We start from the raw sequence: 25,636 nt of genomic DNA, 5'->3' as shown, positions 1-25,636 counted from the left end.
AGGAATTGTAGTGTATGTACCTTTAAGACAGAACTACTTTTACAGCTCCTGTATACTGTAGTACCGGCAGTGACCACACCTGTATATAAGCCTTGCGCATGTCTCTGTACCCCAGTCTTGAGACTACCCTCCTCCAGTAAATACCTGTTTATCGTTAAGTTACAGCATCCGTGTGGTTATTGAAAAACAGCATACTCTCAGAATCACGGATCTAACATCCCTCAATCCCACCTTCCCACCATATCCCTGAATCCCACCTTCCCACCATATCCCTGAATCCCACCTTCCCACCATATCCTCAATCCCACCTTCCCACCATATCCTCAATCCCACCATATCCCCATCCCACCTTCCCACCATATCCCTGAATCCCACCTTCCCACCATGTCCCTCAATCCCACCTTCCCACCATATTCCTGAATCCCACCTTCCCACCATATCCCTGAATCCCACCTTCCCACCATATCCCTGAATCCCACCTTCCCACCATGTCCCTCAATCCCACCTTCCCACCATATCCTGAATCCTACCTTCCCACCATACCCCGGAACCCTTATCTCGATTCTCAAACAGGTCTTTAAATGAAAGTGTTTAAAGGAAGTGATTTGTTTTTAATCTATCCCTATGATGTTTCTCCCGGATTGCTCACAGCAGCGTTGGGGGAAATTAATCTTTAATTTGTGGAAACTCCAGGGCAGTCCTACCTTAATATCTCTGGACAGGGCTGGGCTGGGGGGGGGCGGTGATGAATAGAAATCGAATGTAGGTTGTGAACAACGGAAATCCCCTGAGGAGAGGCTCTGTACTGTCTTGGTGCTCAAGCGTGATGCAATTGAAAGGAAATAGCTTGTGGCCTGCCTCCTGTATAAAAGGGCACGTATCAAACCTCTCTCACTGCCTGCATTCTCTCGGTGTACGTGGAGTCCTCCTGCCGTTACTGTCTCTTGACCTTAAACCATGGACATTCAGCACCGGACCCTGCTCCTCTGCCTCTTCCTCGCCTCCTGGGTCGCCGGTAAGTCTACCTCCAGCATGGTCCCCAGTCCACCCAGCTCCCGGGGAGGAGAGGGAGACGGGATGGTGGACAGAGAGACAGACACAGACCTGGGATCAGAGCACAGATAGGGTGAGACAGTCAGGGTCTGATGGGGTCAGGGTCCTGGGCAGGGGTCAGGGTCTGAGGGGGTCAGAGTCCTGGGCAAGGGTCAGGGTCTGAGGGGGTCAGAGTCCTGGGGAGGGGTCAGGGTCCTAGGCAGGGGTCAGGGTCTGAGGGGGTCCGGGTCCGGGTCCTGGGCAGGTGTCAGGGTCCTGGGCAGGGGTCAGGGTCTGAGGGGGTCAGGGTCTGATGGGGTCAGGGCCCTGGGCAAGGGTCAGGGTCTGAGGGGGTCAGAGTCCTGGGCAAGGGTCAGGGTCTGAGGGGGTCAGAGTCCTGGGGAGGGGTCAGGGTCCTAGGCAGGGGTCAGAGTCTGAGGGGGTCAGGGTCTGATGGGGTCAGGGTCCTGGGCAAGGGTCAGGGTCTGAGGGGGTCAGGGTCCTGGGCAGGTGTCAGGGTCTGAGGGAGTCTGGGTCCTGGGCAGGTGTCAGGGTCCTGAGCAGGGGTCAGGGTCTGAGGGGGGTCTGGGTCCTGGACAGGGGTCAGGGTCTGAAGGGTCAGGGTCCTGGGCAAGGGTCAGGGTCCTAGGCAGGGGTCAGGGTCTGAGGGGGTCAGATTCCTAGACAGGGGCCAGGGTCTGAAGGGTCAGGATCCTGGGCAGGGGTCAGGGTCTGAGGGGGTCAGGGTCTGGACAGGGGTCAGGGTCTGAGGGGGGTCAGGGCCTGAGGGGGTCAGGGTCCTGGGCAGGGTCAGGGTCTGGACAGGGGTCAGGGTCTGAGGGGGCCAGGGTCCTGGGCAGGGGTCAGGGTCTGGACAGGGGTCAGGGTCTGAGGGGGTCAGGGTCCTGGGCAGGGGTCAGGGTCTGAGGGGGTCAGGGTCTGGACAGGGGTCAGGGTCTGAGGGGGTCAGGGTCCTGGGCAGAGGTCAGGGTCCTGGGCAGGGGTCAGGGTCCTGGGCAGGGGTCAGGTTCCTGGGCAGGGGTCAGGGTCCTGGACCGGGGTCAGGGTCCTGGGCAGAGGTCAGGGTCCTGGGCAGGGGTCAGGGTCCTGGGCAGGGGTCAGGTTCCTGGGCAGGGGTCAGGGTCCTGGGCAGGGGTCAGGGTCCTGGGCAGGACTCTCACTCCATCCCAGTGTCAAAAACGGGACAGCGAAAAAGCTGAGAGATTCCGCCAGTTGAGTGTCACAGACACAAAGCCCAATTATAGAAATTCACTTCCAGTTAGTTTATTAAGAAGAACAGAGTTTTATAAAATTAATAAGATTTAAGCAGCTCCTAAATGTAGCCTCAGACAGACCAGTCTGCCCTTGGCCCCTCACTGTGCCCCCTCCCCACGATGCAAGGCGTTGGTTGCCGAGGGCGAACGAAGCTGGGGTTGGGATGTGATGCCCGCCGTAGTCGAATTGCCTGTCCAGCCACTTGACTGGGGCTGCAGCCTCCAGAGCAGCTACCACCTGAATACCACGTGAGCGTCTTGGGCCGGGAGGGGAGTGGAGTGGGTTATGTCATTATTTTTGGCCACTTTCATTTCGAAGACTGTGCCCCTTTGAGTGACTGCAGATCGAAAGGGGGCTTCCTAATTGCTGGATTCAAATGATTAGCTCAGTCAGATTCTTTTGCATAAGAGAAAGGTTTGAATTAACAGGCGAGGACTGTGAGATTAGCCAATCTCAAAAGCTGATGGAATCAGCAAAGATCCTGGGGAAAGTCCCTGGTTCAAAAGCCCCTTTATGGTGAATGATTGCCACATGTCTCACTCTCTCTCTGTCTTCTCCGCAGTGGGCAGTCAGCGACACTCGGGAAATACTGGAATAACTTGCTGCAAAGGAGGGGTTATAGTGCAACCATTAAATAAAACATCATTCCGAATACTGAAGAGTTATGTGCACTTGCCGAGTCATGGAACGTGCCGAGAGTACCTCGAGTAAGTACTGTGCTTTGTATTTACAGAATGCTCATCACCGTAATGTGATCTGTGAGAGAGTACTTCAACCTGTGTCAGCCGCAGATCAGTGGAGAGTCAGAAGGTTGTGTGTTCGAGTCCCACTCCACAATCTTGAGCACAAAAATCCAGGCTGACACTCCCAGTGCAGTACTGAAGGAGCGCCGCACTGTGGGAGGGGCAGTACTGAGGGAGCGCCGCACTGTCGGAGGGGCAGTACTGAGGGAGCGCCGCACTGTCGGAGGGGCAGTACTGAGGGAGCGCCGCACTGTCGGAGGGGCAGTACTGAGGGAGTGCCGCACTGTGGGAGGGGCAGTACTGAGGGAGCGCCGCACTGTCGGAGGGGCAGTACTGAGGGAGCGCCGCACTGTCGGAGGGGCAGTACTGAGGGAGCGCCGCACTGTCGGAGGGGCAGTACTGAGGGAGCGCCGCACTGTCGGAGGGGCAGTACTGAGGGAGCGCCGCACTGTCGGAGGGGCAGTACTGAGGGAGCGCCGCACTGTCGGAGGGGCAGTACTAAGGGAGCGCTGCACTGTCGGAGGGGCAGTACTGAGGGAGCGCCGCACTGTCGGAGGGGCAGTACTAAGGGAGCGCTGCACTGTCGGAGGGGCAGTACTGAGGGAGCGCCGCACTGTCGGAGGGGCAGTACTGAGGGAGCGCCGCACTGTCGGAGGTGCCGTCTTTCAGATGAGACATTAAACCGGGGCCCTATCCGCTGTCTCAGGTGGACGTAAAGGATCCCATGGCCACTATTTCGAAGAATGGCAGGGGAGATCTCCCCGATGTCCTGGCCAATATTTATCCCTCAAACAACATCACTAATAAACAGATTATCTGGTCGTTATCACTTTGCTGTTTGTGGGAGCTTGCTGTGCGCAAATTAGCTGCCGCATTTCCCACATTACAACAATGACTACACTTCAAAAAGTCTGTCACTAACACTGGGGTACAGTACTGGTGGGTACAGGTCTGTCACTGTATAACAGTGAGGTACAGTACAGGTGGGTACAGGTCTGTCACTGTATAACACTGGGGTACAGTACTGGTGGATACAGGTCTGTCACTGTATAACACTGGGGTACAGTACTGGTGGATACAGGTCTGTCACTGTATAACACTGGGGTACAGTACTGGTGGATACAGGTCTGTCACTGTATAACACTGGGGTACAGTACTGGCGGATACAGGTCTGTCACTGTATAAAACTGGGGTACAGTACTGGTGGATACAGGTCTGTCACTGTATAACACTGGGGTACAGTACTGGTGGGTACAGGTCTGTCACTGTATAACACTGGGGTACAGTGCTGGTGGGTACAGGTCTGTCACTGTATAACAGTGAGGTACAGTACTGGTGGGTACAGGTCTGTCACTATAACTGGGGTACAGTACTGGTGGGTACAGGTCTGTCACTGTATAACACTGGGGTACAGTACTGGTGGATACAGGTCTGTCACTGTATAACACTGGGGTACAGTACTGGCGGATACAGGTCTGTCACTGTATAAAACTGGGGTACAGTACTGGTGGATACAGGTCTGTCACTGTATAACACTGGGGTACAGTACTGGTGGGTACAGGTCTGTCACTGTATAACACTGGGGTACAGTGCTGGTGGGTACAGGTCTGTCACTGTATAACAGTGAGGTACAGTACTGGTGGGTACAGGTCTGTCACTATAACTGGGGTACAGTACTGGTGGGTACAGGTCTGTCACTGTATAACACTGGGGTACAGTACTGGTGGGTACAGGTCTGTCACTGTGTAACACTAGGGTACAGTGCTGGTGGGTACAGGTCTGTCACTGTATAACACTGGGGTACAGTACTGGTGGGTACAGGTCTGTCACTGTGTAACACTAGGGTACAGTACTGGTGGGTACAGGTCTGTTACTGTATAACACTGGGGTACAGTACTGGTGGATAAAGGTCTGTCACTGCATAACAGTGAGGTACAGTACTGGTGGGTACAGGTCTGTCACTATAACTGGGGTACAGTACTGGTGGGTACAGGTCGGTCACTGTATAACACTGGGGTACAGTACTGGTGGGTACAGGTCTGTTACTGTATAACACTGGGGTACAGTACTGGTGGATAAAGGTCTGTCACTGCATAACAGTGAGGTACAGTACTGGTGGGTACAGGTCTGTCACTGTATAACACTGGGGTACAGTACTGGTGGGTACAGGTCTGTCACTGTATAACACTGGGGTACAGCACTGGCGGGCACAGGTCTGTCACTGTATAACACTGGGGTACAGCACTGGCGTGCACAGGTCTGTCACTGTATAACACTGGGGTACAGTACTGGTGGGTACAGGTCTGTCCCTGTATACCACTGGGGTACAGTACTGGTGGGTACAGGTCTGTCACTGTGTAACACTGGGGTACAGCACTGGTGGGTACAGGTCTGTCGCTGTATAACACTGGGGTATAGTACTGGTAGGTACAGGTCTGTCACTGTATAACACTGGGGTACAGCACTGGCGGGCACAGGTCTGTCGCTGTATAACACTGGGGTACAGCACTGGCGGGTACAGGTCTGTCGCTGTATAACACTGGGGTACAGTACTGGTGGGTACAGGTCTGTCACTGTATAACACTGGGGTACAGTACCGGTGGGTACAGGTCTGTCACTGTATAACACTGGGGTACAGTACTGGTGGGTACAGGTCTGTCACTGTATAACACTGGGGTACAGCACCGGTGGGTACAGGTCTATCACTGTATAACACTGGGGTACAGCACTGGCGGGCACAGGTCTGTCACTGTATAATACTGGGGTACAGTACTGGTGGGTACAGGTCTGTCTCTGTATAACACTGGGGTACAGCACTGGCGGGTACAGGTCTGTCGCTGTATAACACTGGGGTACAGTACTGGTGGGTACAGGTCTATCACTGTATAACACTGGGGTACAGTACTGGTGGGGACAGGTCTGTCACTGTATAACACTGGGGTACAGCACTGGTGGGGACAGGTCTGTCACTGTATAACACTGGGGTACAGTACTGGTGGGGACAGGTCTATCGCTGTATAACACTGGGGTACAGTACTGGTGGGTACAGGTCTGTCACTTTATAGCACTGGGGTACAGTACTGGTGGGGACAGGTCTGTCACTGTATAACACTGGGGTACAGTACTGGTGGGTACAGGTCTGTCACTGTATAACACTGGGGCACAGTGCTGGTGGGTACAGGTCTGTCGCTGTATAACACTGGGGTACAGTACTGGTGGGTACAGGTCTGCCACTGTATAACACTGGGGTACAGTACTGGTGGGTACAGGTCTGTCACTGTATAACACTGGGGTACAGTACTGGTGGGTACAGGTCTGTCACTGTATAACACTGGGGTACAGCACTGGCGGGCACAGGTCTGTCACTGTATAACACTGGGGTACAGCACTGGCGGGTACAGGTCTGTCGCTGTATAACACTGGGGTACAGTACTGGTGGGTACAGGTCTATCACTGTATAACACTGGGGTACAGTACTGGTGGGGACAGGTCTGTCACTGTATAACACTGGGCTACAGCACTGGTGGGGACAGGTCTGTCACTGTATAACACTGGGGTACAGTACTGGTGGGGACAGGTCTATCGCTGTATAACACTGGGGTACAGTACTGGTGGGTACAGGTCTGTCACTGTATAACACTGGGGTACAGTACTGGTGGGGACAGGTCTGTCACTGTATAACACTGGGGTACAGTACTGGTGGGTACAGGTCTGTCACTGTATAACACTGGGGCAGAGTATTGGTGGGTACAGGTCTGTCGCTGTATAACACTGGGGTACAGTACTGGTGGGTACAGGTCTGTCACTGTATAACACTGGGGTACAGTGCTGGTGGGTACAGGTCTGTCACTGTATAACACTGGGGTACAGCACTGGCGGGCACAGGTCTGTCACTGTATAACACTGGGGTACAGTGCTGGTGGGTACAGGTCTGTCACTGTATAACACTGGGGTACAGTACTGGTGGGTACAGGTCTGTCACTGTATAACACTGGGGTACAGCACTGGCGGGCACAGGTCTGTCACTGTATAACACTGGGGTACAGCACTGGCGGGTACAGGTCTGTCGCTGTATAACACTGGGGTACAGTACTGGTGGGTACAGGTCTATCACTGTATAACACTGGGGTACAGTACTGGTGGGGACAGGTCTGTCACTGTATAACACTGGGCTACAGCACTGGTGGGGACAGGTCTGTCACTGTATAACACTGGGGTACAGTACTGGTGGGGACAGGTCTGTCACTGTATAACACTGGGGTACAGTACTGGTGGGTACAGGTCTGTCACTGTATAACACTGGGGTACAGTACTGGTGGGGACAGGTCTGTCACTGTATAACACTGGGGTACAGTACTGGTGGGTACAGGTCTGTCACTGTATAACACTGGGGCAGAGTATTGGTGGGTACAGGTCTGTCGCTGTATAACACTGGGGTACAGTACTGGTGGGTACAGGTCTGTCACTGTATAACACTGGGGTACAGTGCTGGTGGGTACAGGTCTGTCACTGTATAACACTGGGGTACAGCACTGGCGGGCACAGGTCTGTCACTGTATAACACTGGGGTACAGTGCTGGTGGGTACAGGTCTGTCACTGTATAACACTGGGGTACAGTACTGGTGGGTACAGGTCTGTCACTGTATAACACTGGGGTACAGTACTGGTGGGTACAGGTCTGTCACTGTATAACACTGGGGTACAGCACTGGTGGGGACAGGTCTGTCACTGTATAACACTGGGGTACAGCACTGGTGGGGACAGGTCTGTCACTGTATAACACTGGGGTACAGTACTGGTGGGTACAGGTCTGTCACTGTATAACACTGGGGTACAGTACTGGTAGGTACAGGCCTGTCGCTGTATAACACTGGGGTACAGTACTGGTGGGGACAGGTCTGTCACTGTATAACACTGGGGTACAGCACTGGTGGGGACAGGTCTGTCACTGTATAACACTGGGGTACAGTACTGGTGGGTACAGGTCTGTCACTGTATAACACTGGGGTACAGTACTGGTAGGTACAGGCCTGTCGCTGTATAACACTGGGGTACAGTACTGGTGGGGACAGGTCTGTCACTGTATAACACTGGGGTACAGCACTGGCGGGCACAGGTCTGTCACTGTATAACACTGGGGTACAGTGCTGGTGGGTACAGGTCTGTCACTGTATAACACTGGGGTACAGTGCTGGTGGGTTCAGGTCTGTCACTGTATAACACTGGGGTACAGCACTGGCGGGCACAGGTCTGTCACTGTATAACACTGGGGTACAGCACTGGTGGGGACAGGTCTGTCACTGTATAACACTGGGGTACAGTACTGGTGGGGACAGGTCTGTCACTGTATAACACTGGGGTACAGTATTCGACAGCTCGAGCCTGTTCCGCCATTCAATTAGATTGCGGGTGACCTGTAGCTCAACTCTATTCATGCTACCTATCCCGCGTTACCTTACCTACAAAATAATCTGTCGATTGGTGTCCTGAACGCTCCAATAGACCCCCAGCATCCTCGGCCTTTCGGAGGAGAGAGACCTCCAGATCTCCACTACCCTTTGTGTGAAAGAAATGCTTCTTGATTGCGCTCCTGAACGGCCTGGCTCTAATTTTAATGTTCTGCCCCCTTGTCCTGGACTGACCCCCCCACCCCACCACCAGAGGAAATAGTTTCTCTCTATCGCCCCTGACGTATCCTTTTAATCATTTTAAACATCTCGATCAGATCAGCCTTCAGCACAAGCCAATTTTATTGACCTTTGCCCTTTCAGAATTCAGCTTGACCTGTTTGTATCTGATTTGACGTCACAGGTTTGTCACGTACAGGGGCGAGACTTTCTGCATCTCTCCGGGAAAGGCGCAGCAAATGAAAGAGTTCGTTGATCTCAGATCCAAAGGTAGGAATCTCATCTCCACTGCAGACACCATTGGTTCCGATAGTGGGTTGACTCTGAACAGTTAGCGTCAAGTGATGTGGAGTCTGGGCTCCAAAGCATTTCACACATCGCGCCACAGGAGAATCCCCCCAAAAAATTAAATAGCGTGGGTTTTTTATAGCATTTTCTCAATTATTTTTTAGACTATTGCCGATGGGAAACTGAGGCTGTTTGGTTGACGGTCAATCGGACAATGAAGAGTCTGTTCGCTTTCCAATTGGCTGTGGGAAAGCCGGGGTGGGGCACCATGATGATTGACATGTTGGGCGACCAATAGAGGGAGGGGTTGTGAGGGGGCGATGGCAGGGCGGTTGGAGGCGGGAGCTCATCGAAACATAGAAACATAGAAGATAGGAGCAGGAGTCGGCCATTCGGCCCCTCGAGCCTGTTCAGCCATTCAATGAGATCATGGCTGATCATCCAAATTCAGTACCCTATAGAAACATAGAAGATACTAGCGATGGAACATCCGGGAACATGGTCCAACCACTGACGACCGGCGCAGAAATTCACTCTCCGCAAGTCGGCCTCAAACGTCCGGCCCCTACCTGACCAGGAAAGTGCCAGGCTCCATGCACTTGACTCGGCCTCAGTGGCGGGGGAATCTGCGACTGGCCCTCAAAGCCCATGGGCTGGAGCCGCACGTTCGAGGTTTCGGCTGTCACTCACTGTGTAGGCCGACAGCGGGCACTCGGTTGAGGGACGGACGCAGGGGCCTCTGCTGCTATACAGGGCGTTAGTGAGACCACACCTGGAGTACTGCGTGCAGTTTTGGTCTCCTTACCTAAGAAAGGATATACTTGCCATAGAGGAAGTGCAGCGAAGGTTCACCAGACTGATTCCTAGGGATGGCAGGACTGTCGTATGAGGAGAGATTGGGTCGACTAGGCCTGTATTCACTAGAGTTTAGAAGAATGAGAGGGGATCTCATTGAAACTCTGACAGGGCTAGACAGACTGGATGCAGGGAGGATGTTTCCCCTGGCTGGGGGGATCTAGAACGAGGGGTCACAGTCTCAGGATACGGGGTAGGACATTTAGGACTGAGATGAGGAGAAATTTCTTCACTCAGAGGGTGGTGAACCTGTGGAATTCTCTACCACACAAGGCTGTGGAGGCCCAGTCACTGAATATATTTAAGAAGGAGATCGATAGATTTCTAGACACAAAAGGCATCAAGGGGTATTGGGAGAGAGCGGGAATATGGTATTGAGATAGAGGATCAGCCATGATCATATTGAATGGCGGAGCAGGCTCGAAGGGCCGAATGGACGACTCCTGCTCCTATTTTTCTATGTTCTATGTTCTATGCCTGTGGGGACCCTACCCTAGGATGAGAGGGTTGTCCTATGAGGAGAAATGGGGTAGAATGGGCCTAGTTTAGAAGGATGAGAGGTGACCTCATTGAAACGTATAAGATTCTGAGAGGACTTGACAGGGTAGATGCCGAGAGGCTGTTCCCCCCTGGCTGGAGTGTCTCGAACCAGGGGTCAGTCTCAGAATAAGGGGTCGGCCATTTAGGACTGAGATGAGGAGAAATTTCTTCACTCAGAGGGTGGTGAATCTTTGGAATTCTCTACCCGAGAGGGCTGTGGAGGCCCCGTCGTTGAGTATATTCAAGACAGAGATCGATAGATTTTTGGATACTAAGGGAACTGGTGTATGATTTTCTAGAGTCGCTGTATTTTCCGTGTTTGAAAGGACTCGATTTTGTCCTTTAATGCTCATTGAAGACACAGCGTGAAAATGTTGACCTCACATTTTGCTGCTTCAGGTCCTACTCCAAAGGATACACCTTCCATGGACTCCCAACAGCAAATGGAGCCCAGGAAAGGAACTCCTCGTCCTACACCTTCTCCTGCATCAGCTCCAACCAGTCCACGAGGGTACAAAGAACCGCCAACGTCCAGCTCCTCCACCACAGCCCTACCTGGGGTACGTGGGCAAGAGAGAACCTCAACTCTTCAGTCAACACCTAGAATGTCCACCCGAGTCCAATTAAATCAACATGAGGATGTCACAACAAGAGCAATAACTGAAGAAATATACGGAACAAGTCTGCATCCCAGGAATATTGTTGCCACAGTGCTGACATCTCCTCCAAACAAACACAAGGCAGGAGATGACAGGACTACTGGCGTCACCGACAGTCACAGTAAGAATCATATTCCCTTGTGTGTATTATAGAGAATAAAAAGTCCCTGCATATATTATAGGGAATAGGCGGAGTGTTCTGCGGCGAGTGTCTCACCTCCTGACTCCCCAAAGCCTTTCCACCATCTACAAGGCAAAAGTCAGGAGTGTGATGGAATACTCTCCACTTGCCTGGATGAGTGCAGCTCCAACAACACTCAAGAAGCTCGACACCATCCAGGACAAAGCAGCCCGCTTGATTGGCACCCCATCCACCACCTGAAACACTCACTCCCTCCACCAGCGGCGCACTGTGGCTGCAGTGTGTACCATCTACAAGATGGACTGCAGCAACTCGCCAAGGCTTCTTCGGAAGCACCTCCCAAACCCACGACCTCTTCCACCTGGAAGGACAAGGGCAGCAGGTGCATGAGAACACCACCACCTCCAAGTTCCCTGCTAAGTCACACGCCATCCTGACTTGGAAGTATATCGGCCGATCCTTCATCGTCGCTGGGTCAAAATCCTGGAACTCCCTCCCTAACAGCACTGTGGGAGCACCTTCACCACACGGACTGCAGCGGTTCAAGAAGGCGGCTCACCGCCACCTTCTCCAGGACAATTAGGGATGGGCAATAAATGCTGGCCCTGCCAGCGATGCCCACATCCCATGAATAATTTTTTTAAAGTAACAGTCCCTGCATATATTATAGAACAATACAGCACAGAAGGAGGCCATTCGGCCCATTGTGTCTATGCCGGCTTTTTGAAAGAGCTCTCCGATTAGTCCCACTCCCCCCTGCTCTTTCCTCAGCGCCCTGCAAATGTTTCCTTTTCAAGTATTTATCCAATTCCCTTTTGAAAGTTATCATTGAATCTGCTTCCACCGCCCTTTCAGGCAGTGTGTTCCAGATCACAACAACTCGCTGCGTAAACAAAACCTCCTCATCGCCCCCTCTGGTTCATTTGCCAATGACCTTGAGCCTGTGTCCTCTGGTTACCGTCCCTCCTGCCACTGGAAACAGTTTCTTCCTCTCTGCTCTATCAAAGTATTGTATGTGTGAATAATTGTGTTAGAATTCCACTTGCAAAGCCAGTTCTGCACAAGTTCCCAGCAAGATTCAGGCCATTCATTTCCAGATTTCCGTCTGACGGTCACATTCCTATTTTGGTGCTAAAATCAACCTGCGTGGTGTTTTAACAGGCTCCACAATGACAGGACGCGGAGGTCCGAGAATGGGTGATGAAGACGAGCCTGGTGTTGGAAGCTCTCTGGTTGGCGACGTTTCCGATGAGCATACTGGATCCTCGGGAGAGGCAGACGAGGCCACAGGAGTGGACCAAAGGCTGGAGATGGGCCTGTTGGCGGCTGTCATCACTCTACTCCTCGCTGCTGCCGTCGTCCTCGCGTGCATCAAGTTTAAACGGGCGCCAGGTGGGCTAACAGAGAGAGAGAGTGTCCTGCGCTCGACCGCACTGTGAATGTAGGGAGTGGACGAGTCGGGAGGTCAACCCGCTCACAGCAGGGAGGAGTGACTTAAAAAAAGTTGCGGGCACCTTTAGATTGGGGATAGCGAGGCCACCTGGTAGAGGCTTACTTGGGAGTGAGAACGGGGGGCTGGGGCGCTGGAGGGCACTGGGTGAGCTCGTTGCTCTCCGGCCTCTCGGGCAAGAGTTTGACTCAAGCCCGCACTTGATGGGCCCAACATCTCTGTTTGGTGCACAGACTGCAACAGCCCTTTGAGAAATGAACTTGGGCCTGTCACAAACCATTTCCTAGTGGACCTGGGCCATAATGGACCAGAGCTCCACAGGCACACTGGGCTCAATGGCCTCCTTCTGTGCTGTATCATTCTCGGATTCTCCGATTGATCATTCTCACTCAGTAGGTTGACTGGCCTCTTCCCCCCACTCCCATTGCTCCACCATTGGCGGCCGTGCCTTCAGCTGCCTGGGCCCTAAGCTCCGGAATTCCCTCCCTAAAGCTCTCCACCTCTCCCTCCTCCTTAAAACCTACCTACCACACTGACCAAGCTTTTACTGACCCGGTGTCTATTTTTGTCTGCTTACACTCCTGTAATGTGCCTTGGGACCTAGGCACACAGCAACATAGGAACAGGAGGAGGCCACTCAGCCCCTCGAGCCTGTTCCACCATTTAGTGAGGTCATGTCTGATCTGTGACCTAACTCCATCTACCCGCCTTTACCGCATGCCCCTTAATACCTTTGGTTAATAAATATCTGTCAATCTCAGATTTAAAATTAACAATCGACCCAGCGTCAATTGCCGGTTGTGGAAGAGAGTTCCAAACTTCTACCACCCTTTGTGTGTAGAAGTGTTTCCTAATGTCACTCCTGAAAGGTCTGGCTCTAATATTTAGACTCTGCCCCCTGGTCCTAGAATCCCCAACCAGCGGAAATAGTTTCTCTCTCTCTACCCTATCTGTTCCCCTTAACATCTTGAAAACTCCGATCAGATCAACCCTTAACCTTCTAAATTCCCGGGAATACAAGCCTAGTTTGTGTAATCTCTCCTCGTCATTTAACCCTTGGAGTTCATTCTCTCTCTCTCGATATTTACTCTAACTTTAATTTCATTCCTGTCTTCCCTATCCCAGCCGCCATTTTACCTTCTCTGACCTTTCACCTTCCTAAGCTTGTTTGCATTCTGCTACGTTTTACTATGTTAAAGGCACTATATAAATGTAAAGTTGTTGGAGTAGAATTGAAAGTCTGACTGATTTAGTGGGGTTGGGGGGCGGGGCGGGGGGCTCTGGGAGATTTGATTTATTTGAGGCCTTATCTCCCTGTCACTAAGGCCTGTGTAGCAGAGTGTGGGGGAAGGAAAGAGGGTTTAGAGACTCATTCTAAAGTTTAAAAAAAAATCAACAGTGAGACCTGGGGGTTTCAACAACAACCTTCATTTATATAGCGCCTTTAATGTAGTAAAACGTCCCAAGGTGCTGCACAGGTGTATTGCAAGACAAAAAATTTGACACTGATCCACCTAAGCAGAAATTAGGGCAGGTGACCAAAAGCTTGGTCAAAGAGTTTTAAGGAGCGTCTTAAAGGAGGACAAATGTAAAAAGTCACACAACACCAGGTTATAGTCCAACAGCTTTATTTGAAATCACAAGCTTTCGGAGCGCTGCTCCTTCTTCAGGTGAAGTGGAGAAATGCATAAAGACACAGCTTATATAGTCAGAGAATCATGTCAGATGTTTACAGGTAATCTTTCCAACTGCCATTTATCACACCTCGGCAGAGAGATAATCGGAGAGAGACATAGCGAGGTGGAGAGGTTTAGGCAGGGAATTCTAGAGCTTAGGGCCGAGGCAACAGAAGGCACGGCCATCAATGGTGGAGCGATTATAATCAGGGATGTTCAAGAGGGCAGAATTAGAGGAGTGCAGATATCTCGGGGGGTGGGGGGGTTGTGGATCTGAAGGAGATTACAGAGATAGGAAGGGGCGAGGCCATGGGGGGATTTGAAAACAAGGATGAGAATTTTGAAATCGAGGCGCTGCTTAACCGGGAGCCAATGTAGGTCAGCGAGCACAGGGGGTGATGGGTGAATGGGACTTGGTGCGAGTTAGGACATGGGCAGTCGAGTTTTGGATGACCTCAAGTTTACGGAGGGTGGAATGTGGGAGGCCAGCCAGGAGTGCGTTGGAATAGTCAAGTCTAGAGGTAGCAAAGGCATGGATGAGGGTTTCAGCAGCGGATGAGCTGAGGCAAGGGCGGAGACGGGCGATGTTACGGAGGTGGAAAGAGGCGGTCTTTGTTATACTGCGGATACGTGGTCGGAAGCTCATTTCAGGGTCAAATATGACAGCAAGGTTGCGAACAGTGTGGTTCAGCTTCAGACAGATGTTAGGGAGTGGGATGGAGTCAGCGGCTAGGGAACGGAGTTTGTGGCTGGGACCGAAAACAATGGCTTCGGTCTTGCCAGTATTTAATTGGGGAAAATTTCTGCTCATCCAGAAATGCATGTCAGACAAGCAGTCTGACATTTCAGAGATTTCCTTACACAAACCTTTGAAGGCGGCAGAACAAGTTGACATAGTTGTTAAAAAGCATACGGTATCCTGGGGTCTATAAATAGAGGAATAGAGTATAAAAGCCAGGAAGTGTGGTAAGCCTTTATAAAACACTGGTTGGACCTCAGTTAGCGTATTGTGTTCAGTTCTGGGCACTGCACTTTAGGAAGGATGTTAATGCCTTGTGGAGGATGCAGGGGAGATTGAGCAGAACGGTACCAGGGACGAGGGACTTCAGTGATGTGGATAGACTGGAGAAGCTGGGATTGTTCTCCTTAGAGCAGAGAAGGTTAAGGGGAAATTTAATTGAGGCGTTCAAAATCATGAGGGGTTTTGAGAGAGTAAATAAGGAGAAACTGTTTCCAGTGGCAGGATGGTCGGTAACCGGAGGACACAGATTCAAGATAATTGCCAAAAGAACCAGAGGGGGAGATGAGGAGAATTTTTTAACGCAGCGAGTTGTTGTGATCTGGAACGCGCTGCTTGAAAGGGAAGCAGATTCAATAGTAACTTTCCAAAGGGAATTGGACAAATACTTCTCGAGGAAACATTTGCAGGGCTATGGGGACCAAGCAGGGGGGAGAGTGGGACTGATTGGAGAGCTCTTTCAAAGAGCCGGCACAGGCACGATGGGCCGAATGGCCTCCTTCTGTGCTGCAAGGTTCTATGAATCGGGTGTGGGAAGGTGTCAAAATCACCAGCAATTTCCTGGGAGAACGCTATAATTTGTGGGACTCCCATTGGTGCATCCGAGGGAATGAGCGCAAGAGGAATATGTTTTCATCCAATTGGGAATTACCTTGCTCCTCAGAGGGCACCCTGGCCTGGACAGGGTTTTTAAACACCAAAGTTTCGCCTCGGTGGAGCCAGGAATATTCAGAATCTGGGCCAGTTTACTGAGAACCAGCTTTCAAGCCAGTGAAAACCGTGGAAAACAAACGGCTTGCATTTCCAAAATGGCCGACGGGGCCAGAGAGGCAGGCAAGGTGAAAGGTCAGAGAAGGTAAAATGGCGGCTAGAAGAGGGAAGACAGGAATGAAATTAAAGTTAGAATAAATATCGAGAGAGAGAGAGAATAGAAGGGGGAGAAAAAGAGCAAGCACGGTTAAAGTGTTTACAATTTTATATAAATTAGTCTTTTTGCAGACGCTCAATTCACTGGTTTACGGTTAATGTTGTAACGCGAGCGCCTGTTGTCATTGCGGTAGTATTTAGTGTTCGGCACAGCCTGAGAGCCGGAAACAACCCAAAACCAGTCTGCCCAGGGAGGCAGACGTTTCGAGTCTTCCAACAGTCTTAAGGGTTAAAACTGCCGAATTTAACACCAAACCTTTGTGTTTTGTTTAGCTGTTATGGTCGAAGGTGTCCGTTACAGTAAGATCCATCGCACTCCCAGTGAAACGGTTTGAGGAGCGACTGGCGGGGGCGCTGTAAAGCCCGAAGATTGAACGACGGAGGTGTCTGTGAAGTGGAGGCCCATACCTGCGTGCGGGCCGGGAAACCTTTCTCGCCTTCCACCTTCAGTCGCTGGGCAAAGTGGCGATTGGCCTGGAGAACAGGGAGCCCTTTGAATCGGCCGGGCCATTTCGGAAGACTTTCTGGACAAAGTAATCCAGGAAAGCCTTGGCGTCTTCAGACCTTCGCACCTTGGCCTCTTCCCCCCCGACCTTCCCCACAGCTTCAGGTCACAGTGTTGTAAAAAGCCCGTCGACTAAATACCGACCTGGAAGGGTGACTGTGGGCCGGGAGAGTGTGCAGCGGGTGGGATCGGACTTGGCGCTCTGTTGCGACGTGCCTTCTCCGCTAGGCGTTGAGGTTCATTTTGTTCTTTTACCCGAGGGGGCTGGGGATCTTTGCGGGTGTCTCGTTCAGCCAATGGGGTCGTTTCCCACCACCCCCCCCGCTGCCCCCCGAGTGGTTTCAACCACTGCCATTCACAAAACGCCGCTCCCCGTGCTCGGGAACACCACGCCGGGGGTGGAGTGTGGATGCAGCCAGGAGGGAAAGAGTACCGTCGAGAGGAGCCGGGGGTGGGGGAGGGCGACGCGCAGCCAACCCCACGGTCGCATGACACTACGTGCCCATCAAGCGGACCGGGACTGAATCCCACGGTCGAATAGCTCCCAGAAACCAGTGCCCTTTTTCTTGGCCGTCGCCGTTGCACCATTTGTCGAGGCTGGCGGTTTAACTCATAGCAAAGCCACTGCGGAATCTCGCGGGATTGACCGGGAATGCGCCTCGAGTCCCAGGAGTCCGGTGGGTGTTGGAGCAAGGGGGGAAAAATACCAGCGGCGAACTGACTCTCGTTAATCCAGCGAGGGGAACCCGGAGATTTCCAACGCTGCCCGTTATTTTTCGACTTTGCTCTGCTTCTGCCCGTGTGCAGCGCCAATGCTGGAGATCTGTGTTGCTAGACAGGGTGTATGTGGCCTGACCTGTGAAAGGCAGTCCGACTGAAGCTGAACCTGTCGATTCTCCTGTGTTTCCAAGGCTTGGTGCGCTGGCTTGTTACTTGTATCGGAATCAAGTATCAAGGAGGAAATGTTGCTGGAGGGACGATGCAGCACTTGACATGGGGGTCCCGGGGCAGGGCAGTGAGATCGAAGGACCCGAGGTTCAGTATTGAGGGCCTGTGACCTGGACACAGAGCGTGCACACAGACCTGGACACAGAGACTGACACACACGGACACGCCGACAGATACAAACACACAGGACACACACTGTGGCTCAGTGAGTCACAGCCTCGCCTCTGAGTCAGAAGGTTGTGGGTTCAAGTCCCACTCCAGAGACTTGAGCACAAAAATCCAGGCTGACACTCCAGTGCAGTACTGAGGGAGTGCTGCACTGTCGGAGGGGCAGTACTGAAGGAGCGCCGCACTGTCAGAGGGGCAGTACTGAGGGAGTGCTGCACTGTCGGAGGGGCAGTACTGAGGGAGCGCTGCACTGTCGGAGGGGCAGTACTGAGAGAGTGCCGCACTGTCGGAGGAGCAGTACTGAGAGAGTGCTGCACTGTCGGAGGGGCAGTACTGAGGGAGTTCTGCACTGTCGGAGGGGCAGTACTGAAGGAGCGCCGCACTGTCAGAGGGGCAGTACTGAGGGAGTGCTGCACTGTCGGAGGGGCAGTACTGAGGGAGCGTCGCACTGTCGGAGGGGCAGTACTGAGGGAGCGTCGCACTGTCGGAGGGGTAGTACTGAGGGAGCGCTGCACTGTTGGAGGGGCAGTACTGAGAGAGTGCCGCACTGTCGGAGGGGCAGTACTGAGAGAGTGCTGCACTGTCGGAGGGGCAGTACTGAGGGAGTTCTGCACTGTCGGAGGGGCAGTACTGAGGGAGCGCCGCGCTGTCGGATGTGCCGTCTTTCACGTGAGACATTAAACCGAGGCCCCGTCTGCTCTCTCAGGTGGATGTAAAAGATCCCATGGCCACTATTTCGAAGAAGAGCAGGGGAGTTCTCCCCGGTGTCCTGGGGCCAATATTTATCCCTCAATCAACATCACTAAAAAACAGATGATCTGGTCATTATCACATTGCTGTGTGTGGGAGCTTGCTGTGCGCAGATTGGCTGCCGCGTTTCCCACATTACAACAGTGACTACACTTCAAAAGTACTTTATTGGCTGTAAAGCGCTTTGGGACGTCCTGAGGTCATGACAGGCGCTAAATAAATGCAAGTCTTCACACGCACGCACAGGGGCGTACTGACAGATACATGGACACAGACACGGGGGGGATACGGACAGATATCTACACACATACACCCCAATAGACAGAAGGAGACTGTCACGCAGGCACAAGGATCCGATCTCTGGTCTTGCCGAGAAACCCGCCTGTTTGAAAGAGACCTTTGGTGAGCAGGCTCACGGCTTCCTGCTGTTCCCTGTTACATTTGATTGGTTCAGGGTTGTTTTCTTTGGGCCACAGACTGTGAATGTTATGATGAAATCCCTGCCATGTATTGTGAAGGGTCCCAGTAATGTGACCTGTACCTCTCTCTCGATGGTGTATTCCAAGTGCCTGTTCACCTCTCCTTCCTGAAAGGCCACAACAGTGTGTGTCACTTTTTAAACCCAATTATTTTTGATTAATTTATTTAATGTATTTTTTTAAATGCCTATTAAAACATCACGATTCTCTCTGAATTGTATCTGTTGTGTGTATTTTAAAGTTGCAATAAAGGTGTGTGTTAAACAGTCAGAACCTGCCTCATCCGTCAATGGGAAAACGTGTTCAGGTTTCAACTGGTCCCGACATTAACCAGGGGCTGAGAGGAGGCCGGGAATGGGGAGGGAGCGGGAATGGGGAGGGAGCGGGAATGGGGAGCGGGAATGGGGAGGAGGGGGAATGGGGAGGGAGCGGGGAGGGGGTGGGAATGGGGAGGGAGCGGGAATGGGGAGGGAGCGGGAATGGGGAGGGAGCGGGAATGGGGAGGGAGCGAAGAATAGGGAGGGGGGTATGGGGAGCAAGGGGAATGGGGAGGGAGCAGGGAAGGGGAGGAGGGGGGAAGGGGTGGGGGGAATGGAGAGGGGGGGAATGGGGAGGGCGCGGGGATGGGGAGGGAGCGGGAATGGGGAGGAGGGGGAATGGGGAGGGAGCAGTGAGGGGGAGGGAGAGGGAATGGGAGGAGGGAGGAATGGGGAAGGAGCAGGGAGGGGGAGGGAGCGGGGAATGGGGAGGGGGAATGGGGAGGGAGCGGGAATGGGGAGGAGGGAGAATGGGGAGGGAGCGGGAATGGTGGGGTGGGGGGAATGGGGAGGAGGGGGAATGGGGAGGAGGGGGGAATGGGAGGAGGGGGAATGGGGAGGAGGGGGAATGGGAGGAGGGGAATGGGGAGGAGGGGGGAATGGGGAGGAGGGGGAATGGGGAGGGAGCGGGGAATGGGGAGGGAGCAGGGAATTGGGAGGAGGGGGAATGGGGAGGGAGCGGGGAATGGGGAGGAGGGGGGAATGGGGAGGAGGGGAATGGGAGGGAGCGGGAAATGGGGAGGGGGGAATGGGGAGGGAGTGGGAATGGGGATGGAGCGGGAATGGGGAGGAGGGGGGAATGGGGAGGGGGAGGGAGCGGGAATGGGGAGGGGGGGAATGGGGAGGGAGCGGGAATGGGGAGGAGGGGGGAATGGGGAGTTAGCAGGGAATGGGGAGTGAACGGGGAATGGGGAGGGAGTGGGAATGGGGATGGAGCGGGAATGGGGAGGGGGAATGGGAGGAGGAGGAATGTGGAAGGAGTGGGGAATGGGAGGGAGCAGGGGAATGGGGAGGAGGGGGAATGGGGAGGAATGGGGAGGGAGCGGGAATGGGAGGAGGGTCAATGGGGGGAGGAATGGGGAGGGAGCGGGGAATGGGGAGGGAGCGGGGGAATGGGGAGGAGGGGGAATGGGGGAGGAGGGGAATGGGGAGGAGGGGGAATGGGGAGGGAGCGTGGAATGGGGAGGAGGGGGAATAATGAGGGGGAATGGGGAGGTGGGGGAATGGGAGTGAGCGGGGAATGGGGAGGGAGCGGGGAATGAGGGGGAATGGGGAGGGAGTGGGAATGGGTAGGGGGAATGTGGAGGCAGCAGGGAATAATGAGGGGGAATGGGGAGTGAGCGGGAATGGGTAGGGGGAATGTGGAGGGAGCGGGGAATGGGGAGGGAGCAGGGAATAATGAGGGGGAATGGGGAGTGAGCGGGGAATGGGGAGGGAGCAGGAATGGGGAGGGAAAGTGAATGGCGAGATTCATTTTTTTATTTGCTTATGGGATGTGGGCGTCGCTGGCAAGGCCGGCATTTATTGCCCATCCCTAATCGCCCCTTGAGAAGGTGGTGGTGAGCCTCCTTCTTGAACCGCTGCAGTCCGTGTGGTGAAGGTGCTCCCGCAGTGCTGTTAGGGAGGGAGTTCCAGGATTTTGACTCAGCGACGATGAAGGATCGGAGGTATACTTCTATGTCAGGATGGTGTGTGACTTGGAGGGGAACTTGGAAGTGGTGGTGTTCCCGTGCGCCTGCTGCCCTTGTCCTTCTAGGTGGCAGAGGTGGCTGGTTTGGGAGGTGCTGCTGAAGAAGCCTTGGTGAGTTGCTGCAGTGCATCTTGTAGATGGTACACACTGCAGCCACGGTGCGCCGGTGGTGGAGGGAGTGAATGTTTAAGGTGGTGGATGGGGTGCCAATCAAGCGGGCTGCTTTGTCCTGGATGGTGTCGAGCCTCTTGAGTGTTGTTGGAGCTGCACTCATCCAGGCAAGTGGAGAGTATTCCATCACACTCCTGACTTGTGCCTTGTAGATGGTGGAAAGTCTTTGGGGAGTCAGGAGGTGAGACACTCGCCGCAGAATACCCAGCCTCTGACCTGCCACAGTATTTATGTGGCTGGTCTAGTTAAGTTTCTGGTCAATAGTCACCCCCCAGGATGTTGATGGCGGGGGATTCAGCGATGGTAAGGCCATTGAATGTCAAGGGGAGGTGTTTAGACTCTCGCTTGTTGGAGATAGTCATTGCCTGGCACTTCTGTGGCGCGAATGTTACCTGCCACTTATCAGCCCAAGCCTGAATGTCGTCCAGGGCTTGTTGCATGCGGGCATGGACTGCTTCATTATCTGAGGAATTGTGAATGGCGCTGAACACTGTGCATTCATCAGCGAACATCCCCATTTCTGACCTTATGTTGGAGGGAGGGTCATTGATGAAGCAGCTGAAGATGGTTGGGCCTAGGACACTGCATTGAGGACTCCTGCATCGATGTCCTGGGGCTGTGATGATTGGCCTTCAACCACCACAACCATCTTCCTTTGTGCTAGGTATGACTCCAGGCAGTGGAGCGTTTTCCCCCTCCGATTCCCATTGACTTCAGTTTTACTAGGGCTCCTTGATGCCAGACTCGGTCAAATGCTGCCTTGATGTCAGGGGCAGTCACTCTCACCTCACGTCTGGAATTCAGCTCCTTTGTCCATGTTTGGACCAAGGCTGTAATGAGGTCGGGAGCCGAGTGGTCTTGGCAGAACCCAAACTGGGCATCAGTGAATAGGTTTTTGGTGAGTAAGTGCCGCTTGATAGCACTGTCGATGACACCTTCCATCACTTTGCCTGCTGACATGTGTGGACTTAGGAACAGAATCTTAAATCAGACAGGTAGAATGTCAAAGGATAGCCCACCCTCTGTGGGGGGAGGGAGCGGGGAATGGGGAGGGAAGAGGAGTTGAGGTCGATGATCAGTTATACAGGGTACTGGTGAGGCCACACCTGGAATACTGCGTGCAGTTTTGGTTTCCATATTTAAGAAAAGGTATACGTGCTCTCGAGGCAGTTCAGAGAAGGTTCACTCGGTTGATTCCGGAGATGAGGGGGTTGACTTATGAGGAAAGGTTGAGTAGGTTGGGACTCTACTCATTGGAGTTCAGAAGAATGAGAGGGGATCTTATCGAAACATATAAGATTGTGAGGGGACTTGATCGGGTGGATGCGGTGAGGATGTTTCCACTGATGGATGAGACTAGAACTAGGTGGCATAATCTTAGAATAAGGGGCTGCCCTTTCAAAACTGAGATGAGGAGAAACTTCTTCACTCAGAGGGTAGTAAATCTATGGAATTTGCTACCTCAGAGAGCTGTGGAAGCTGCGACATTAAATAAATTTAAAACAGCGATAGTTTCCTAGCAGATAAGGGAATTAGGGGTTACGGGGAAAGGGCAGGGAAGTGGACGTGAGTCTCAGTTCGGATCAGCCATGATCCTATTGAATGGCGGAGCAGGCCCGAGGGGCCGTATGGCCTACTCCTGCTCCTACTTCTTATGTTCTTATGTTTATCAGCCATGATCTCATTGAATGGTGGAGCAGGCTCGAGGGGCCGAATAGCCTACTCCTGCTCCTAATTCTTATGTTCTTATGCAATGGATAGGCAATAACTACCGATACTGAGTTACGTCAGTCCTGCACATAAATCCACCCCACCCCTCTTCAAAAACAACATCAGATTAAACAAGTCCTTCATTGTACTGGAAACAAATGAGTTTGGAATGATGCCTCTGGAAGGAAGCTAGGAGTGAACGAAGGAATGAAGTCCAACGGGTTGGAAAGTGCTGGGTTTGTGCTTTCCCTCTGGTGTGTCTGGGAGGGAGAGGAGACGGAGCCAATCATTAACCTTAACTCAGACAGATAGAATCTCAAAGGACGGCCCACCCTCTGTGAAACAGGGGTTGGGGACAGTCGCTCTGTGGCGGGCACTGAATAAGAACAAGATCAACCTTGGCCATGAAGCCGGCTGCAGTCGAATAACCCACCAACCCTCAACTGTCTGGCCTCACTCATGAGGAGTGGCCACTCGGATGCGGTGTCGGAGGACTGTCATCATGTGTGGACTTAGGAACATTAGGAGGCCGGATTGCCACTACCTTTTGTGTGAAGAAGTGCTTGCTGATTTCGCTGAACGGCCTGGCTCTAATTTTAAGGTTACGCCCCCTTGTTCTGGACTCCCCCCAACAGAGGAAATAGTTTCTCTCGCTATCTACCCCCTCGAATCCTTTAATCATCTTAAACACCTTGATCAGATCACCCCTCAACGTTCTAAACTCAAGGGAATACAAGCCAAGCTTATGCAGCATGTCCTCATAATTTAACCCTCTGAAGAAAACATAGAAACATAGAAGATAGGAGCAGGAGTAGGCCATTCGGCCCCTCGAGCCTGCTCCGCCACTCAATGCGACCATGGCTGATCATCCACATTCAGTACCCTGTCCCTGCTTTCTCCCCATATCCCTTGATCCCTTTAGCCTTAAGAAATATATCTAACTCCATCTTGAATATATTTAATGAATTGGCCTCAACTGCCCTATGTGGCAGAGAATTCCACAGGTTCACCACTCTCTGGGTAAAGAAATTCCTCCTAATCTCAGTCCTAAATGGCTTACCCCTTATCCTTAGACTATGACCCCCTGGTTCTGGACTCCATCACCATCGGGAACATCCTTCCTGCATCTAGTCTGTTCAGTCCTGTCAGAATTTTATAAGTTTCAATGTACTTTTGAAGTGTAGTCACTGTTGTAATGTAGGAAACGCGGCAGCCAATTTGCGCACAGCAAGCTCCCACAAACAGCGATGTGATAATGACCAGAGAACCCATTTTAAATATGTTGGTTGAGGGGGAATAGCGGCCGCGGGATATTTTACGTCCATCTGAGAGGGCAGATGGGGGACCTCAGCTTAACGTCTGATCCAAAAGACGGCACCTCCGGCAGCGCGGCCTGGGTTGTGTGCTCAAGTCTCGGGAGTGGGAGATTGAACCCGCGATCTTTTTTAAAAATTATTCGTTCATGGGATGCAGGCGTCGCTGGCAAGGCCAACATTTATTGCCCATCACTAATCGCCCTCGAGAAGCTGGTGGTGAGCCGCCTTCTTGAACCGCTGCAGTCCGTGTGGTGAAGGTGCTCCCACAGCGCTGTTAGGGAGGGAGTTCCAGGATTTTGACCCAGCGACGATGAAGGAACGGCCGATATATTTCCAAGTCAGGATGGTGTGTGACTTGGAGGGGAACTTGGAGGTGGTGGTGTTCTGGTAACTCTGTGCTGCTCCCCTTCCAAGGCCAATATATTCTTGCTGTGGTGCGGTGCCCTGAATTGAAGGCAGTTGCTCCAGGTGGGGATTGGCCAAGGCTCCGTACAACAAGAGACACCCTGTTATAAATCTCATCATCATGAAGAAACGACTCATGAAATAACACTGGACGACCAGCTGGTGGCGCCGTCCAAGGAGTGTAAATACTCGGGCGTGGGCCCAGCTTGCCCAGGGGACATTTTGTAAGACAGGAACTAGCGAAGTACAACTAGACCTCCATGTTCTGAAACAAGTTGATTAAAGCCTTGCTTTATACTCAAACCAAGTGCGTAGTGAGTTTTATTACGTCATACCCTAGTGTGAGTCATAGAAGAAGTGACAGTGTCATAGAATGGTTACAGCACAGAAGAAGGCCATTCGGCCCGTCGAGCCCGTGCCGGCTCTCTGCAAGAGCACTTCAGCTAGTCCCACTCCCCCGCCCTTTCCGCGTAGCCCTGCACATTTTTTTTTATTCAGGTACTTATCCAATTCCCTTTTGAAAGCCGCCATTGAATCTGCCTCCACCAATCTGCATTCCAGATCCTAACCACTCGCTGGGTAAAAAGGTTTTCCCCTCGCCATCATCCCTTGTCTCTCAACCTCTCCTGCATTCGCACCCGTACGACCAGATTTAGGAACAGCTTCTTTCCCAGGGCTGTCATCCTACTGAACTCCACAAATAAACTCTAAAGCCTGCACACCTGCCAATGCACTTTATTATGGTTATGTTTATGTTAATGTATTACAAGCCAAATGTATGTTGAATGTTTAAATGTCTTAATCTAAATGTACACTCTCGGGAGCCGCAAGCCTACATTTCGTTGTACTGCACTTGTGCACTAACAATGACAATAAAGTTGATTATGATTATGATTATCCTATCACAGACCTCCCTTTTCTTCTTTCCTCTCCCCTCCCCCCCT

At 52.6% G+C, this 25,636-nt stretch overlaps 2 protein-coding genes across 8 annotated transcripts in view; one reads left to right on the top strand and one right to left on the bottom strand.

The window, feature by feature from the left end:
* mblac1 (metallo-beta-lactamase domain containing 1) overlaps positions 1-25,636 on the bottom strand; it is a 420,822-nt gene that overhangs the window by 244,222 nt on the left and 150,964 nt on the right. The gene's annotated exons all lie outside the window — the stretch shown is intronic.
* LOC147091035 (uncharacterized) lies at positions 759-19,350 on the top strand. Its single transcript, XM_085977463.1, has 6 exons — positions 759-1,015; positions 2,870-3,014; positions 8,863-8,948; positions 10,761-11,141; positions 12,324-12,554; positions 16,507-19,350. The coding sequence occupies exons 1-6, from the start codon at positions 958-960 to the stop codon at positions 16,566-16,568; spliced, it is 963 nt and encodes a 320-aa protein (XP_085833589.1). The 5' UTR covers positions 759-957; the 3' UTR covers positions 16,569-19,350.

This window comes from Somniosus microcephalus, unplaced genomic scaffold (assembly GCF_052327205.1).
Source record: "Somniosus microcephalus isolate GS21.2 unplaced genomic scaffold, FLI_Smic_1.0 unresolved_chr4, whole genome shotgun sequence".
NCBI lineage: Eukaryota > Metazoa > Chordata > Chondrichthyes > Squaliformes > Somniosidae > Somniosus > Somniosus microcephalus.
The sequence above is the reverse complement of the archived record's forward strand: the minus strand, read 5'-3'. Positions and strand labels throughout refer to the sequence as shown.

Excerpts from the sequence above, each read along its gene's own strand:
- LOC147091035 (XM_085977463.1), top strand. The coding sequence starts at position 958 with ATGGACATTCAGCACCGGACCCTGCTCCTCTGCCTCTTCCTCGCCTCC. Across the intron at positions 8,949-10,760 it reads CGTTGATCTCAGATCCAAAG|GTCCTACTCCAAAGGATACA; the intron begins GTAGGAATCTCA and ends TTGCTGCTTCAG. Across the intron at positions 11,142-12,323 it reads TGGCGTCACCGACAGTCACA|GCTCCACAATGACAGGACGC; the intron begins GTAAGAATCATA and ends GTGTTTTAACAG.